This window comes from Polistes canadensis, unplaced genomic scaffold (genome assembly GCF_001313835.1).
Source record: "Polistes canadensis isolate GaletaPanama2010 unplaced genomic scaffold, ASM131383v1 scaffold_81, whole genome shotgun sequence".
Taxonomy (NCBI): domain Eukaryota; kingdom Metazoa; phylum Arthropoda; class Insecta; order Hymenoptera; family Vespidae; genus Polistes; species Polistes canadensis.
In genome coordinates, this window is record NW_014569628.1 from 276,327 (window position 1) to 292,622 (window position 16,296).

The window sequence follows — 16,296 nt, forward strand, 5'->3', positions numbered from 1 at the left end:
CTCTCTCTCTCTCTCTCTCTCTCCCTCTCTCTCTCTCTCTCTCTCTTCCTCTCTCTCTCTCTCTCTCTCTCTCTATCACTTTCATTCTCACTATTTCTATACATTTCTATATAGCTTACAAAAAGAATAACGCTTACCTCAATGAATATGAAGAAAAAGTACTAAACATAATTATAAGACTAGGTATGTGTATTCGTGCTGTATTCTCCCAATGCTCGGAAATCTGAAAAAAAGTAAAAAGTTATATTGCATTAGTATAGTATAAAGAAAATCAAATATATGAGTGTATATGTACGTATGTGTCGAATTACCCATACTGTATCTATACACATATATATACGTGTACGTGTATTGTGTATATGTATATATGATGTATGTATATGTACATGCATATGTATAGATAAAAATGTTAAAATAATACAAAATATGATCGATGCTAATTAATTAATGAAAGATCAGAAATAAAGCATTATTACTGAGCAAAAGATATATCGATATTTCGGAAATAAAACTAAAAATATTTAAAAAGAATTTTTTCACGTAACCTTCGAAAAGATTGACTAAGCTGACTTTATTTTCACCGATATTTTTTTAATTCGACAATGTCTCTACTTACAAATAATAGATGTTAAAAAGCACATTTCAAAGAATCGATTGATATATAGTATGATAATGAACGTTAAGATAAAATTATGTTAATTACCTCTAATTACGAGACGATGATTATCCTTATAAATTTCGTATGCTGCCAAAATCCAACATGGCGATTTCATTCGAATTATTATCCAATTACGATTCCCGCCGTGCATGCGTACAATGCCATTTTACTTGTAACCAATCAACGGGCTCATATGTAATACATTATTTCGCGCTAATATTTAAAATGTATGAGATAAATAAATATAATATACGAATATATAGAACATTGAAACGGATATTTTATTGATTCTAATTGTTAAAATAAATAAAATTATTAAATATAAATATTTTATTATAAAATAAATTATTAAAAATAAATAAAAAAGTTTATGTACAGAAAATCAGTAAAATTTTAATAAAAAATAGAAATATCGAATTATATTGATGTAATTTAACTTTATATATAACAAACATTAAGAGATTCTTATATGTTTTTTATATGTAATTTATTTATTGTATTAATTAAGAAAGGTATATCCTCGTTTATTTTTTGCTGACTATATCGAATAATATCATTGAAAAATAAATTTCCGCATTCCTTAATTATTTCAACACGTAAACATCATGCAATAACAATTACAATTGAAAAAGTTCATACATAATCTCATATCAATAGTAGTATGTTCCTATTATCATTATAGCATTATCGATGACTAGACTAATATTAACTATGAGAAATACGAATTTTATTTCTTTTTATTCTTCAATAAGATTTGAAAAATGTTATTGCATAATATCTCTTTATCTTGCAAAATATTAAGTAACTAAAAATTTAATGTGAATAGATGTAAATAAAATTCTAATAGAGAATAGAAGTATACATATATTCCTTATTTATAAATTAATGTAATTAATCATTTACAAATGATGCTTGCTCCCATTAGAGATTTCTAATGCTTCTTAGAAAGCAACTTACCTATATAGAATTATTTTTACAACTCGTTCATCTACTTTCATTATAAAGATATGTATGACGCATATTCTCGTATAGCAAAGTACACACGTAGAAACATATATGCACATATACACGTATGTATATTATTGGGAAATCCCAAGCTGTATAAGTAGTAGTGCCGAGCCCATACAGTAATGTCTAAACCAAGCTCACGTTAGTCTCACAATCAGTCATGTTTAAAACGTGAATGGGTTAAGTACTTGCTATTTCGAATATTACCTGTTCATTTCCGTGTCAAAATAACATCCTTTTGGAAGAAAGTAAGTTCAAACAAATTTCATTTATTCTGACCTTTTCTTTTTTTTACTTGCATACACTCATAACCTTTACAAAGAAAAAAAAAACATATTTAGCATTTATACTTCTTTTTCTAATGATATTTAATTATACATCTCTGTAAGATTATAATTAAATCTTTGTAAACTTTATGATTAATCAAATACTTTTTTCTTTTAATAGTACTTTTCATACCTTTAATACCTTATATACATGTAGATTAGAAATTGTTATTTAATCTTTTCCAAGTATATTTAAATACCACAATTGCTTTATTTCAATAAAGTTAAATTGTTTAAAGAGGTAAGATAAAATGATAAATTCTATTTCAGATATGACACATCTTCTAAATATAATTAAATATTGTATCTTTCTTCAAAATAATCTAGTGAAATTAAACGTACTATAGTCAACTTATTATTGTTACAGATAAGAGAGATATTTATCATTTGTATCGTGTTCTCTTAAGTGCAAGCAATTTTAGAAATAAATAAGTTAAAGTATAAGCAACATGTCATATTCGATTCAATTCTTGATACGACATACACAATTACGCATGATGAAGATTAAAAAGCTTTTTAATCTTTGGATTTTGTATCTTTCTTACAATTAGATTTTATTTTAGATATTGCATGCATTACTTTTAAGTGCTTGGATTTTGTATCTTTTATTTTCAATTATTTTAAATTAAGCGTACTGTGTTGCTATACCATTTCAATATCGATAAAATAAAATATTTATTAAGACCGTAATTCTAAAATGACCTTGTATTGTTACCGTAGCATTAATATTTGATATCTAAAAAATGTATAGCATCTTATAATTATACCGCTCTGGAAAAATGAAAGAGTTACATTATAGTCGATATATTAATCAAATCAAATATTAAAAAAAGAAAAATATATATAAGTGAGTGGGTTGCAAAGTTGTAAGCACCAACAAAAAAAGAACTTTTATTTTTTAAAATAAAAAAATTGTTTCTATGTTAAACTTATAACTTTTCAACCTACCCAGGTATATATTTGAAATAAATCATCTGTAAAATCATTTTCACCTGTTTTTCAGCCAGCACGATAAGAATAACCATGTCTAATAATCTAAATTGGCGATGGATATTATTTTATCTGCTTGTAGCGTACGTGCGATCATCTAGTCAGGTAAAAATAAAACTTTATTACGAATGAACGAAAAATAAAAGAAATGATTGTTTAAGATCGCCATTTGATTGGAATGAAATGTTCTATTTAAAATTAGGTATCGACGCCAGCTTCAAAAGAGTATATAGCTGCAGTAGTAGAATTCGCACCAAATAGCATAGCTAATAACAGCAAAGAGACTATACAATCCAATGTAGCTAGGTATGAGGATCTCATATGTGATGCTAGCGCACAGGTAAATAGATTTTTTTCAAATTACCATTTAACTTTGGTATTCCGTTTTTATACCTAATAAAACATCAATCTTATTAAGTTAGTTATTTCAATTTGTAATAAAAATTGATAATATTTATCATCAATTTTCGTATGTATCTTATTCTTTAAATTTTTTATATTCGTTTTTTATTTTTTTTATGACATAAAATCGCATTGTACGATCTCTCGTCAATCTTTGTTTCTACTTTCATCTTTATTTCATTTACCGATCGTTCCATGATTTAATCTGGCTACAAGGAAAACGTTAAAAGACCAGACGAGGAAACTTCTTAATAGAAACAACTTCCTCTTTTACGTGGAAAGCTTAATAACAGAAAATATCCTTCAATCAAATATATGAACTCGATTAATTGGAAATCCTGAAAATTATAAATAAAATTAACTAATGTTACATACGATAATTTTTGTTATATTATAATTTTTTTCAGAATGCCGATATCATTGTTTTTCCCGAAGATGGCATAACTACTTATCATCTTCCAAAAAAAAGTGAAATGGACTTAGTCTCAACGGTGATACCTTCCGCTAGATTTACACCTTGTACTCAAAATATGGATGGCATGACCGAGGTAAACTCATCATTCCTTTTTATCTTCAGTATTAATGAAAAAACACCCAAGTTATTTTCTTTAGCTCTATAAATAAAAAAGTCATTACTTCAATTAAGTAAATTATTACAGGTGTTGAAAAAAATATCGTGCGCAGCTATGAAAAATAAAATCTACGTTGTCATTAATATAGCCGAGAGAGCACCCTGTTTTGATAATGAATGTCCAAAAGGTGAATCATTGTATTATAACAGCAACGTTGTTTTCGATCGCAATGGCACAGTAATCGCAAAGTATGAATTTCTAATAATACATTTAGAGATTACTTTAACAAGGAAAAGATAAACGAGACCATGAATTAATGCAATTATTTTTTACTCGTAGATATCGCAAGCAAAATCTTTATCTGGAACCTCAATTTAATACTCCTAAACATCCAGAAATTGTGACTTTCGAAACTGATTTTAATGTTACTTTTGGAACGTTCATTTGTTTTGATATTCTATTTGCAGTACCTGCTTTAAATTTAACAAGAGATCTTGGAGTTACCGATATTGTTTATACGACTGCATGGTTTTCTGAAACTCCGTTCCTAACTGGTACATCAAATTCAAATCTAATTCTAATTATAAATATCTTTTCTCTCTTTCTTTTTCTCTTTCCTTATTTATTTAGATTATATAAACAACGAAATAAATTATTTATTTTAGCTATTCAAACGCAATTCGGTTGGGCGTTCGCAGAAAATGTAAATCTTTTGGCAGCTGGATATAATGATCCTTCAGCAGGTAATTCAGGCAGTGGTATTTACCATGGTACGTACAATAATTATTAATTAGTTCAGTGTTTAAATATTCATTGAAATAAAATCTAATTATGAAATAAGTACATGTATAATAAATATTGTAACACCAAATTTTAGGTAGTAATCATACAAATAAGGTCAAGCTATCATATAAACCAACTACCGAATTAATAATTGATATAGTTCCTAAGAAAATACATACACTGAAAAATCAAGAAAATAAAAGCACAAAACAACACGTTCACGTTCACGATGAACTCAGGAGAAAACGTGAAACAACCAATGTGAACAATTTGAAATTGTTACGTGACAATATTACTTTGTTCAAGACGGAAGTATTGAACAGCAATATTTCCTCAAAAACATTATGTCATCATGATCATTGTTGCAACTTTACAGTTAAAGTAAACAAAATTGATACGAAAGTAAAATATCGATTGGTTGTATACAATGGAACCCGTAATTATGCTAACATACGTTACGCTGGTACACGTGTTTGCTCAATAATACAATGTTCCGATGATACCCTCGAGTCTTGTGGATCTACTCTGGACTCTCAAACGACTTTCCAGGAAATCAGCATATCAGGAAGATTCGACGGGTCAAAAAATTCATTGATCATGCCGAATACTTTGAAAACTGACATGTTACCGATTATGGAATTTTCGTACGAAGAACACTTACATGATGATCACAAACATATTTCAATCATAAGTTCAAACAAAATGTTAACGAATCTTGTAACATTTGGCGTTTATTGTAGAGACTATGACAAGGATCTAAGTAATGCTGCTATTTCTAACAATATCGCCTATTCGTTTTCAATCCTAATGGCATTCTTATTATCACGTTTCTGGTGATAACTATTCCATTAAATGTCTTCCTAAAGTTTACATAGAAATGTGCATATATATATATAAGTAATGTTTTATATTTTTCTTTACATGTTTATATTTTAACCTGTTAACTGGGTATGACAAAATATTTATCAAACACGAACTACTACTGCAATGGGAGTGATATTATTACTTATAACTATGAAAAAAAGACTCCCCATTGTGAAACGAGTTGAACAAAAGTTTATTCCCTGGTTAAAAGGTTAAATAATTGATATTATTGTTGTAAAATATAAAAAAAGATAGTATTTTTGTCTGTGATGTCTTGGTGTACTATAAAAAGAGTATATAAAAGTATATTTTATGTCTTACAAAAAGATATTTATCTTATTATTATTCAACCCACTTAATTAAATCATTAAAATATTATTCATTTTCAAGTTTAAAATTAATGATTCATAATCTTATCTGTCATATTTTATATAATAATAGCAATGATTTTAAAACAATTGAAATAGTAGATAAACATTTGAAATTATAAATAACTTAACATGATAAAACTAATCCAGAATTTTTCTATTGAAATATTAACCAAATGTGAGAAAGGACAATGATATTCGTAAATACAATTATAAATTTAACTTCAAAGATTATGAAAAAGAAAAGATATTTATCAGTGCCACTTGTAAGCTGCAATGCAAGTAAGTCATTCTTCTAATCAATAAAAATAATATTATCCCAAATATATTAAATAATTTGTATTATTTCTTTTAGATAGATATTCTCATACTGACATGCCATTACCAGATTTTAAAGAACGCGAAGCAGAATTAAAGAAAAACAAAGAAATAGTTCATTCAAATGAAGATCAAAAATGTTTAAACTATGCCGCATCCTTTGGTATGTTTAGTTATTCATAATATTTCATACTAAATAATAAATTAGAAATAAATATTTAATAGTGGCCGGAGTTGCTTCTATGTATACTTTCAAGTCGCATCTCTTACATTACATAATGTTTTTGGCACCATCTCGAGATGTAATAGCAACGGCTCAAACAGAAGCAACGTTGAGTAACATACCAGAAGGAAAAGTTGCTACTATAAAATGGCGAGGAAAGCCAGTTTTTATTTATCATAGGTGTAAATGATTACTATTATAATCTAAAATTAAAATTATAGAAAATAAAATAAGAAATGTAATTTCTTATTTACTATCAGAATGCAGGATACTATCGAACAAGAAAGAGATGTTAATTTGTCAATTTTGAGAGATCCTCAAACCGATGAAGAAAGAGTTAAAAAACCTGAATGGTTAATCGTCATTGGAGTTTGTACTCATTTAGGTTGCATACCTATTCCTAATGCTGGTATCATTCCGGGAGGATTTTTTTGTCCTTGCCATGGTTCACATTTTGATGGATCTGGTCGCATACGGAAAGGACCAGCACCTACTAATCTTAATGTTCCTGAATATAAGTTTATTAACAATGACACAGTAATTATCGGTTAAGTAATTACATCGGCTCCTTATTCATGTCAAAGAATTCATATTTAAAGAATTATTTCTAAGTTCTTATAATATATCTATTAATTTTATAACAAAAATAATAAACAAACAATTTTATACTCTTAAATAATTTTGAAAATTATTTAAGGCACTTTGATGATAGTAATTCTACGATTTTTAAGATAAATTACTTACACTGCCAGTTGACTGATGCTTATTTCAAAAATCACGGAAAATTAAGATGCAATTATAATAATGACAGGTTTCAAATGAATAAGAAATTCATTAAATGTTGCATATACCTTATATATTCATTCTGTTTCCTAAAACTGAGATCTATCATCCTGTTGTTGAATTAAAATAGCATCCAAATAATTATAACAATAAAATCAAATGATAATCCTGGGTCCATATTCATCTTTTAAAAAATATAAAAATCAGCGTGAAATGCATTGAAATGAAATCCAAAAAGTCAATTAATTTACGTATCATCGATTATATTAAATACCGCTGTGAAATATTATCATGAAATAAACGTATTTTTTAATGTTTACATAAATGCATTGATTTGTATGTCATTTCTACTCTCCTTCGTCGGGGAAATTGGAAGCGGAATGGGGATGGGCATGCGCCGTAAAATTACTGCGCAGTAGTCCTATTGCGCACCTCGACGAACTTAACCTGTAGTGTCCTTTCAGTCGTCGCGCATCGATATAGTGTTGTGTTTACGTATAAGCAGTCAAATTTATTTCACGATATTTACATCTTCTTCTCTTATACGTTCGTTTTTCAAACAGTTTCTATTATACAATATTAACATTCAATCGTAACAGTATTTCTATAACCAAAAATTTTAATTATATATTAATAATACAAAATTTGTTAAAATGACCCCACCTATGGAAAGGATCCAAATTTTAGAAAATATTGAAAAAGACATTATCGTGTGTTTACAAAGTGCAGGTATATTTAAAACGTTTTATTTATTAAATGTTTTATACTACTGTTGAATATATTTTGTTAGGCCATATCATTGTATATTTTTATCTTATATAGGCCAAGCATTTATGGAATTAAGTAAGGAAAAATCTAGTTTAAAACAAGCAGAAGCTCAAACACATCAATTTCTTAAAACTCTAGCTCATGTGGAATCGAAATTGAGCGAACAAATCAATTATCTCACTCAAGTTTCAACAGGTTTGTGAATACTAGAAATCTTAACCTCCAAATATTAACGATTTATTTTTTTTCACTGAACATCAGGTCAACCACACGAAGGTTCTGGATATGCAAGTCAAAAGGTTTTGCAAATGGCATGGCATAGGTTAGAACATGCTCGAAGCAGAGTTAATGAACTGGAGCGTATAAAAAATAAGCCAAGATAAGAAATTTATCTATTTATAAAATTTGTACTTTCCGGGAGACATCAACGTGTATATCATAACATGTAATAATGAATGAATTTCTTATTTTTTATTAAATCTCTAATACTTTTTATTTCATATTTCAAATCAGCTTTTATCGACAAGATTTAGTATAAGACAAATGACGCAGATTTGATAATATGATTTAATTTACAAAGTATGTAAAATCAGCACATTATGCGAAAACTTGTTTAGTTCATGAATAGATTCATGAACACGTTACTATATAAAAATAGATAAATAACATTTGACTATCTCTTAATGTTATATAATATAAATCTATGTCATAAACTTAAAGATATTTGAGAACATTCCAAGTACGATGCATCTTTTAGCGCATTAAGATGCATGCGAGTAGCATAGAGTAAATTCTAATTTGGTAAGTTTATTTCCTGATGATAAATTGTAAATCTTTAGGGTATGGAACTATCCATAGCAGCCATGCTACGTTTTACAGTAGCAGCTAACGAAAGTCGAGATCTTCTTTCTTCATCTAATTGTTTAGTAAGTAATGACATTTGTGACTGTAGGTCTGTCATTTGATTTTTTAAAGTTTTTACAGTTTCCGATAACGACCTAAACAAAATACAACATTAGAATGAAACAAATAAATTCATAAATTAGAAATTAAAAATAAGGTAAAATAATGTACCGGTCAGCACTACTATCCCAATTGACACCCTTCTTGTGCATCAATGATGCATCTCGTGTTCTTTGCCATTCGACATCCATCATAGCTACAATTTAAAATTTATTAAAATAAATGTATAATACATACATACAAATATACAGTATGCGACAAAACAAACAGTATGCAAAGTAACGATGGCAACACATATCTTTCTTATTGCATTGGTAAAGCATATGTTGAAAATATGCATCCTCATGGCTTATACATTGTTCACAACATTGTCGATAAGCATAGGTTGCAGTACTATTTGTTTAGCCGCTTACTATATATGCATAAGAATATATAGACTTACAATTAGACTCGTTAGAATTCATGGTAAATCTACTATTGACAGAAAGACAATAACTCTCTATTATTTTTAAAATCATTGCATCTTCTTCGAATTGACGGTTATCTGTTAAAACAAAAAAGATATAGTAGTGAATAACAGAGTATTATCTAAATTTTATAGTTCATTGATTATATGCATGAGTATATGATATTTACCAAATGTCTTGAGTGTATATAAAGGCGGGGCTGGACGTAACGAAGCAATACTCCAAGGCGTCTTAATCCCTGGAGATAAACAATGATCCACTGCCGACCGTTGGCGTTTCCCGTTCGTCTGACTGTTCATCTATAGAAAATAATTTAGTTTAAACATTAACTCTTTAAAAATTTTATTTTTGTTTAATCTACAACGAACTATATGAAGCATTTATAGAGCACACGCCCTACCTACAAAAAAATATACTAAACTATTAAACAAAGAAGTGGGCACAATGCATATTCATCATCAAACGAATGTAAAAAGGATGAATAATAATAATAATTATGATCGTTTCTACGTGATTCATGTTCCTTTCCAGTTATATGTATGTATTTTATGAATCATATGAGTGTTATGTTAGCAAAGCAAAAGCATTCTTCACACAACATGGCTGTGAAATATAAGCATAAAATCCTTGATGACCAATGACTATTAGTGGTGAAAAATCAGTGAAGGAAATCAATCCGATTGAAGAGAGAAAAAAAAAGGTAAAAAAATAAACAGCCATGCCATGGAAGCTTGCCTCGTTCTGTGCATCCTGATAATGGAATTGTTCTCTTGAGCCACCAATGAGCATATAATCCTGATCTATAAACTTGACCCGTTTGTTCGGGTTGTTCTTCGATAGTTGGTTGTACTGGACGGACCATTCTTTTTCCCTTTCTTTTAGAATAACTTTGATGTAAGTGTGGTATTGGTTCCGTAAATCTTTTGTGCTTAATATTTTCATAATCTTTAGCAGTAACCATAATATTTTTCTCTTTTTCTTCTTTCATATTATCGAATGCATCTTTATTAACATCTTTTTTAATATAGCTGGAAGAAGTCATTACCGTATTCGATGTCTTATTAATATTTTCTGTAGAAGGGAATGAACGTTCGCTATCTCTGGGTGTAGAACCAAATGGCGAAGTACAAATGCACTGATTTTCAAATTTATTTTCATCAATGTCGCTTTCGCTGTGGGATGCTCTTACTGGATCAATGTATTTACTATGACTGGATCTGTGAGATTTGTAACAAGAACCAAGTTCCGTTGAATTTAAATGAAAACTTTCAGCCATTCCAGAATCTGATGAATGCACACTGGTAGTAGGACATAAACGTTGATCATTTCTTAGATTTCCATTATCAGCTGTGTTTACAGGTGTCACGGAATCTCGAATAGTGAGATTAGAGATGTCTGGTGTTTTAGGATAAAGCTCGACAACGTCCCAACATTTAATGGTACCACCGCAAGGCATACGTTCACGTGGTACATCTAAATTTTCTCGATAATAATCATGTGTACGCGGTAATAAAATTGGTACAGCAGAAGTACTCGTAGAAAGTAATATGTTCGGCAGGACGTGGCTCGTAGCACGGCCAGCAGGTAAACTCTTGCTGGTTTCGAAGGAAGAACGATCTCCATAAGCAACGGCGGCCCTCGATGCGAAGTTCGTGAGAGAAGTACTTTCTAAACCTACGGCACTAAGATCGGTATCCCCGACCTCGTATCTGACATCGAGCGTTAAAGTAGATTTACGTAATTCTTTTGGCGGATCCTGAATAGTTTCATTATCGATAATAGTTTCACAATCTGAATTACATTCGCTACTTTTGTTAGGAAAAATAGTGTACGTCACGTTACACCTTCTCATCTTAACGCTACTTAAATCTGGCTTTAGAACGTATTGAATGTAAAGCAGCTTTTTCATTAATTCAGTTTCTATTACTTTTTTCCTCACGAGCTTTGCAAAATACCTCGAGAGCCGCGTATACGGAGGATGATTATAACTCACTCGAGGCATTGTCGGTGATTTCAATATGTTGGTAACTTTTTCTTGAGCTAGAAGCTCAATCCAACGTTGTCTTTCTTCTTTACTTGTACATAATACTGTTATATTTTCAATCATTGGTCCTGCACAAAAAAGAAATAATGTACTTAATATTTATTTATACATATGTATAAATAACCATACCCGTTATTTCAAAAGCATTCCTTATTTCATCGGTGTCCTCTGTTGCCAATACATTAATGCCTGTCAATGGAAGCTTTCCCTAGAAATAATTAAATGTACATAGACAAATTCATATAGAAATTTTGTAATAATTTTAGTACCTCATAAATAAAAGAACTCATTCGTGGACTGGTACTCAATACTAATAACGTAGCAGGAAATAGAACGAAATATCTGTCTCTTTTATCAACTCCTGTTGCTAGCGTAACAGATCCAACATGAAGAATTTCACCGAGAGAACTTAACTCTTCTCCTTCCCAACCTTTAATACCACTAGTCAATACCTGTAGTGCTAATTCACGCTGTTTACGTATTGAAGAACAAGACTCCTGTTAACGATATCAATTAATAATAGAATCTTTTTCTATAGACAGTTTTTGATCTAATTTAATCATAAATATCAATTATACCGCTATTTCTCTATAAACTGCTATACTTCGTTGTGTGTCTCCTCTATCAGGATGATTTTTCTCTGTGTATCTTTCTAATTCTTGTAGCATAGCAGAGTACTTGTCTAGTCTTCTAAATGGCTTACTAAGGCCTGTAGTTAAAACTAATATACCAGGGGTAATTGCACCACTATCTTCCATAAATTCATTTAATTCATCTCTGTAAAAAATCATTCTTATATGTAATAGCAATCACCACGAAGGAGAAGAAGAAAAATAATAAGAAAATTATAAAATATAATTATCTTCTTACCTGTATCTATCAAGAATGCAGACAGCTTGCGGATGATTATTGCAATATGCAGTATGAATAGATTTTAATCTCGGAGCAAGTGTTAAAAACAAATTTCCTATTCTACCAGCTACGCCTTGTAAAATGGTATTCTCTAAATTCGTAAAAAGACGCTGATGCATTTCCAACACCTCGTGTATGTTACCTAATAATTGTTTGTACTCTTCCTTTTTTAATCTACGATTAAATTTTACTCGATGCAATCATTTGTAACGAATGACATGAGAAATATAATGTCAGACAGATAATATTAGATGACAAGGAACCTACATATTTGATGATTCTAGCGGTTGCAAAAAATTAGTAACTAAGCCTTGTAATTCTGCTACGTTAATTCTTTCCGAATCAACTATGTCTTTTATTACTATATCACGATTGAGTTTTTGATGAACAGGTGACTCCGGTAGACCTTTTTCTGAAGAAACTTTAACGGAAGATAATCCATTATCTACAATGATATAAATCCTTACGTAACAAAAATTTAATATCAAATGTGGATATAATATTATCATTCTTAAATACAATTACTTATTAATGTAGATATTGAATCGAATACATAAGAATGATAAACCTCTCACCGGGTACTCGATGTTCTTTAACATAGTTGGATGGAAACCATCCGGTCTTATCGTGCAATGTACCCTCCCACCAACCTTCATCATCTGTTTGAGTTATGGTTATTATATCACCTTTCTTAAAACATAGCTGTAAATGACAATCTAAATTTGAGTATATCAAGCATATTAGATTGACTTATTCATAAATGATTTGTTCTAATAGATAAGATTATCTCATAAACATACTTCATCGTTATTCTTTCCTTTGAAGGAAAATAGTGCTGTCACAAACTTAGGTGCATCAGGCTTTGACATAACTATGGATGTTTTAGGAATATCTTCTCGTTAAATATTCAAAATACGAGTCACAGCATTTAAACATGCGAATATTGCAGAAAACTCCAAACGTTAATGTATCATACCAGTTTTATGCACTTATGATAGTAAGTGCAGTGACAGTAGAATTCACTACTTAAAAAAGATTCTATTATTTACATTATTATAACAATACCAGAAGGCTATTTTATATCCATTAATAAATATGACACATTATGATTTTAATTAGGTCCAATCACACTGAATTCTATCTATATAATGCTTGTAAAGTGCAATTGCAGACATTACATTTATATATCATGCCAACCTATACTTGCCACACAATATTCTATAAATAACTCGGCCTTTGCATCACATGACCATGTTTATTGGTATTCTCTTGACAGCGCCATGCTCATGGAATGACACTAATTCTTAGCATTCTTTTACTTTTTTTTTCTACAAATTTTTGTTTTAATAATTATTAATAACAAAGCTACAAAATCTGATAAATTCTATATCATAAAAGAAAAAGCTTTATTCTGTAATTTATAAAAATAGCTTAAAATGTTGATTTAATATTTTATCTATTTCTTTTTACATTTAGTTTTTTTTTAATTATGTCAACAAAATACAAATAATAATAATAATATTTATAATCATTCATTATGCATGTAAATATATTTCTTAAGAAAATATCTAAAAACATAATGTTTAATTAATTTGAAAATATCCAATCACGAGGAAAAATAATCCACCAATAAGAACGTAGGATTTTAACCGCTGACCAATTAGAACGTTAGATTCTAAGCTGATAAAATTTATTACGAGGGAATAATCAAATGAAATAGTGTTTAAAGTCAGTTAATTATATTTGAATTTATACACATTTATTTATTTTGTTTACCCTGTAATTTGTGAAAAAGAAACTTCGTTTGCATTCTTATGCATTTTAAAACATACAACAAGTGTAAGTATCAATAATGAGTTTTAAATGAATTAATAATTTATGTGTTATATAAAATAAACTTTAAGTTAATTTTTTTGTTAACCTATTTAATAGATTTTTTTTTCAAAAATATAAGAGAAATAATATATATATATTATTAATATAATTAATATATTAATTTTTGACTAAATTTTCTGAGAAAATTAATCTCAGTACGAATATTACATTTTATTTATTAAAAATCACTAATTTTTGTGAATACACAGATACTTTCTTTCATTATATACATTACATACACATTATCGTTAGAATATTATATATATATATATATATATATGTGTATATATATATGTTTTTTATATACATAGGTAGTGGAAAATAAAAAGTTCGTGCCTTTTAGCAGTAATTTCGATGATCGTCATAGCAATCTTCACACGTCCATTTTACTACTACGTCTTACGTCGGAATCGCATTTGTAAGTTTAAACATAAATTCATTTCTTTTTTTTTTTTATTCGACTTATATATTTATTTATATATAAATGTACTGCACATATCGTAATTCGTATGTAATTTAAATAATTCGTTTAAAAATCCAAAGTACCACACACATATTATTGATAGAGTTCCAATTTTTTTTTATGGGGATTTAAGTTAAAGATTTCATATAAAAAAAAAAAAAAAAAAAAAAAACAATTTTGTACGTTTTTGTATGCGTTAAATGTTTTTATCTCTGACAATAAACTACTATAGGATCTTAGATGAATTTTTTTGAACTTTAAACGAAGTATTTTGGTTACGTACGCTTCGGAATTATGAACATTTGTGTTAAACGAATTTAATTAAATTCGATTATATTTTGTTGTCCTTTACAATCGTAGTCAATTTTAATTCTGTTATTTTTTTTTTTCTTTGTTCTTCTATTACTTCTTCGCGTTAGTTAAGTTATTTTAAGTATGTTATATTTAAAAATTCGACGTGACATAGAATATTATTTTCTATTCGAAGAAAAACAAAATGGACGAAGATAAAAATGTATCGTAAAAATTCATCGAAATGTTTACGTTTATTTCGAACAACAATGTTTGTCCGGGAAAAATGTACAGTGAAAGAGTTTTTCCATTATTACGTTGTAATATATATTATCTCCGAAATTAAATAAAAACAAGAAAAAAGAAAAAAAAAAAAAAACAAAGTATGTACGTGCGAGAGTAAAACCAGTTTTCTATCTCCACCCCGTTAATTAAAGAATATTGCCTCGTTCTCCCATTGGCTACGATCGTTTATCTCGCACTTCTTTAAAAAGAAGTATTTTTTTTTTCTTCTTCTTTTTTTTTTTCAAAGACATTATTTTGCATTTCGAAACGCAAATATCGTCGGACATAATTTAAATTTGTAACGAGGATACGTTTAAATCTCTTCCCTCTTTCGATTTGGTAAATCACAGTTTTTTTCTTTATCTTTTTTTTTTTTTTTTTCTCTAAGTATCAAAGTCGAATCGATCATTAATTTCTTCTTAGGTTTTATTATTTTTATTTTTATTTTCTCCAATCGTTATTATTAAGAACGACAATTAATCGAATCCATGGTTCGTACGGATTGTGTTAAAAAAATATCTTAAATGTGCACGCGTGAGTCTGCATATGTATGAATGAATGTGCTCGCGTTTGCTACGTGTACGTACGTGTGCTTATGTGTGCTTGTGTATGCGTATAGAGGTATTGTCTATTAATTTTTATTTTTCCACGTGACGAATGAATTTCCGATCAAAGAGAAAGATGGTTCGTTCTCATTTTTCGTTACAATCGATATTACACGATAAATACATCAATGAAAAAAGAAACGTATTTTTTTTTTTTTGTTTTTTTTTTTTTTTTTTTGTTAAGAAAAATCAAGCGAAGTCGTGAATACGAGCCTAGGAATCGTAATTAGGTACATGATTACCTTGCTCGTTTCTTTCGCCATCATAATCCGTTGGTCATATAGAATGTTGAGGGGGTGGTAACATAATTTCGTAACCCGTCGGCATA

General features: G+C 28.9%; 4 protein-coding genes and 1 long non-coding RNA gene across 6 annotated transcripts; 3 read left to right on the plus strand and 2 right to left on the minus strand.

Moving 5' to 3' along the window:
* Positions 1-1,755: 1,755 nt before the first annotated feature.
* On the plus strand, positions 1,756-5,923 carry LOC106786782 (vanin-like protein 1). Its single transcript, XM_014748544.1, has 8 exons — positions 1,756-1,914; positions 2,996-3,087; positions 3,185-3,322; positions 3,792-3,932; positions 4,044-4,204; positions 4,296-4,510; positions 4,622-4,726; positions 4,834-5,923. Exons 2-8 carry the CDS (start codon positions 3,016-3,018, stop codon positions 5,574-5,576), a joined length of 1,575 nt encoding a protein of 524 aa, XP_014604030.1. The 5' UTR covers positions 1,756-1,914; positions 2,996-3,015; the 3' UTR covers positions 5,577-5,923.
* LOC106786784 lies at positions 3,915-7,638 on the minus strand. Its single transcript, XR_001381694.1, has 3 exons — positions 7,257-7,638; positions 6,907-7,020; positions 3,915-3,998 (listed from the first exon to the last, which is right to left on the minus strand). It is a non-coding gene; the product is annotated as an uncharacterized LOC106786784 (long non-coding RNA).
* On the plus strand, positions 6,058-7,243 carry LOC106786783 (cytochrome b-c1 complex subunit Rieske, mitochondrial-like). Its single transcript, XM_014748545.1, has 4 exons — positions 6,058-6,253; positions 6,327-6,452; positions 6,515-6,692; positions 6,773-7,243. Exons 1-4 carry the CDS (start codon positions 6,163-6,165, stop codon positions 7,062-7,064), a joined length of 687 nt encoding a protein of 228 aa, XP_014604031.1. The 5' UTR covers positions 6,058-6,162; the 3' UTR covers positions 7,065-7,243.
* Positions 7,639-7,729: 91 nt separating the features above from the next.
* On the plus strand, positions 7,730-8,538 carry LOC106786779 (mediator of RNA polymerase II transcription subunit 11-like). Its single transcript, XM_014748540.1, has 3 exons — positions 7,730-8,024; positions 8,118-8,258; positions 8,325-8,538. Exons 1-3 carry the CDS (start codon positions 7,949-7,951, stop codon positions 8,444-8,446), a joined length of 339 nt encoding a protein of 112 aa, XP_014604026.1. The 5' UTR covers positions 7,730-7,948; the 3' UTR covers positions 8,447-8,538.
* Positions 8,533-13,699, minus strand: LOC106786777 (rho guanine nucleotide exchange factor 7). Of its 2 annotated transcripts, none has more exons than XM_014748539.1 (12): positions 13,250-13,699; positions 13,025-13,151; positions 12,717-12,870; positions 12,408-12,623; positions 12,116-12,314; positions 11,807-12,034; positions 11,667-11,745; positions 11,487-11,605; positions 9,663-9,792; positions 9,469-9,570; positions 9,138-9,222; positions 8,533-9,061 (listed from the first exon to the last, which is right to left on the minus strand). In XM_014748539.1, the coding sequence occupies exons 1-12, from the start codon at positions 13,316-13,318 to the stop codon at positions 8,899-8,901; spliced, it is 1,671 nt and encodes a 556-aa protein (XP_014604025.1). In that variant the 5' UTR covers positions 13,319-13,699; the 3' UTR covers positions 8,533-8,898. The 2 variants fall into 2 exon arrangements, with proteins under 2 accessions (XP_014604025.1, XP_014604024.1); XM_014748538.1 differs by having other exon boundaries at positions 12,717-12,894.
* Positions 13,700-16,296: the final 2,597 nt, after the last annotated feature.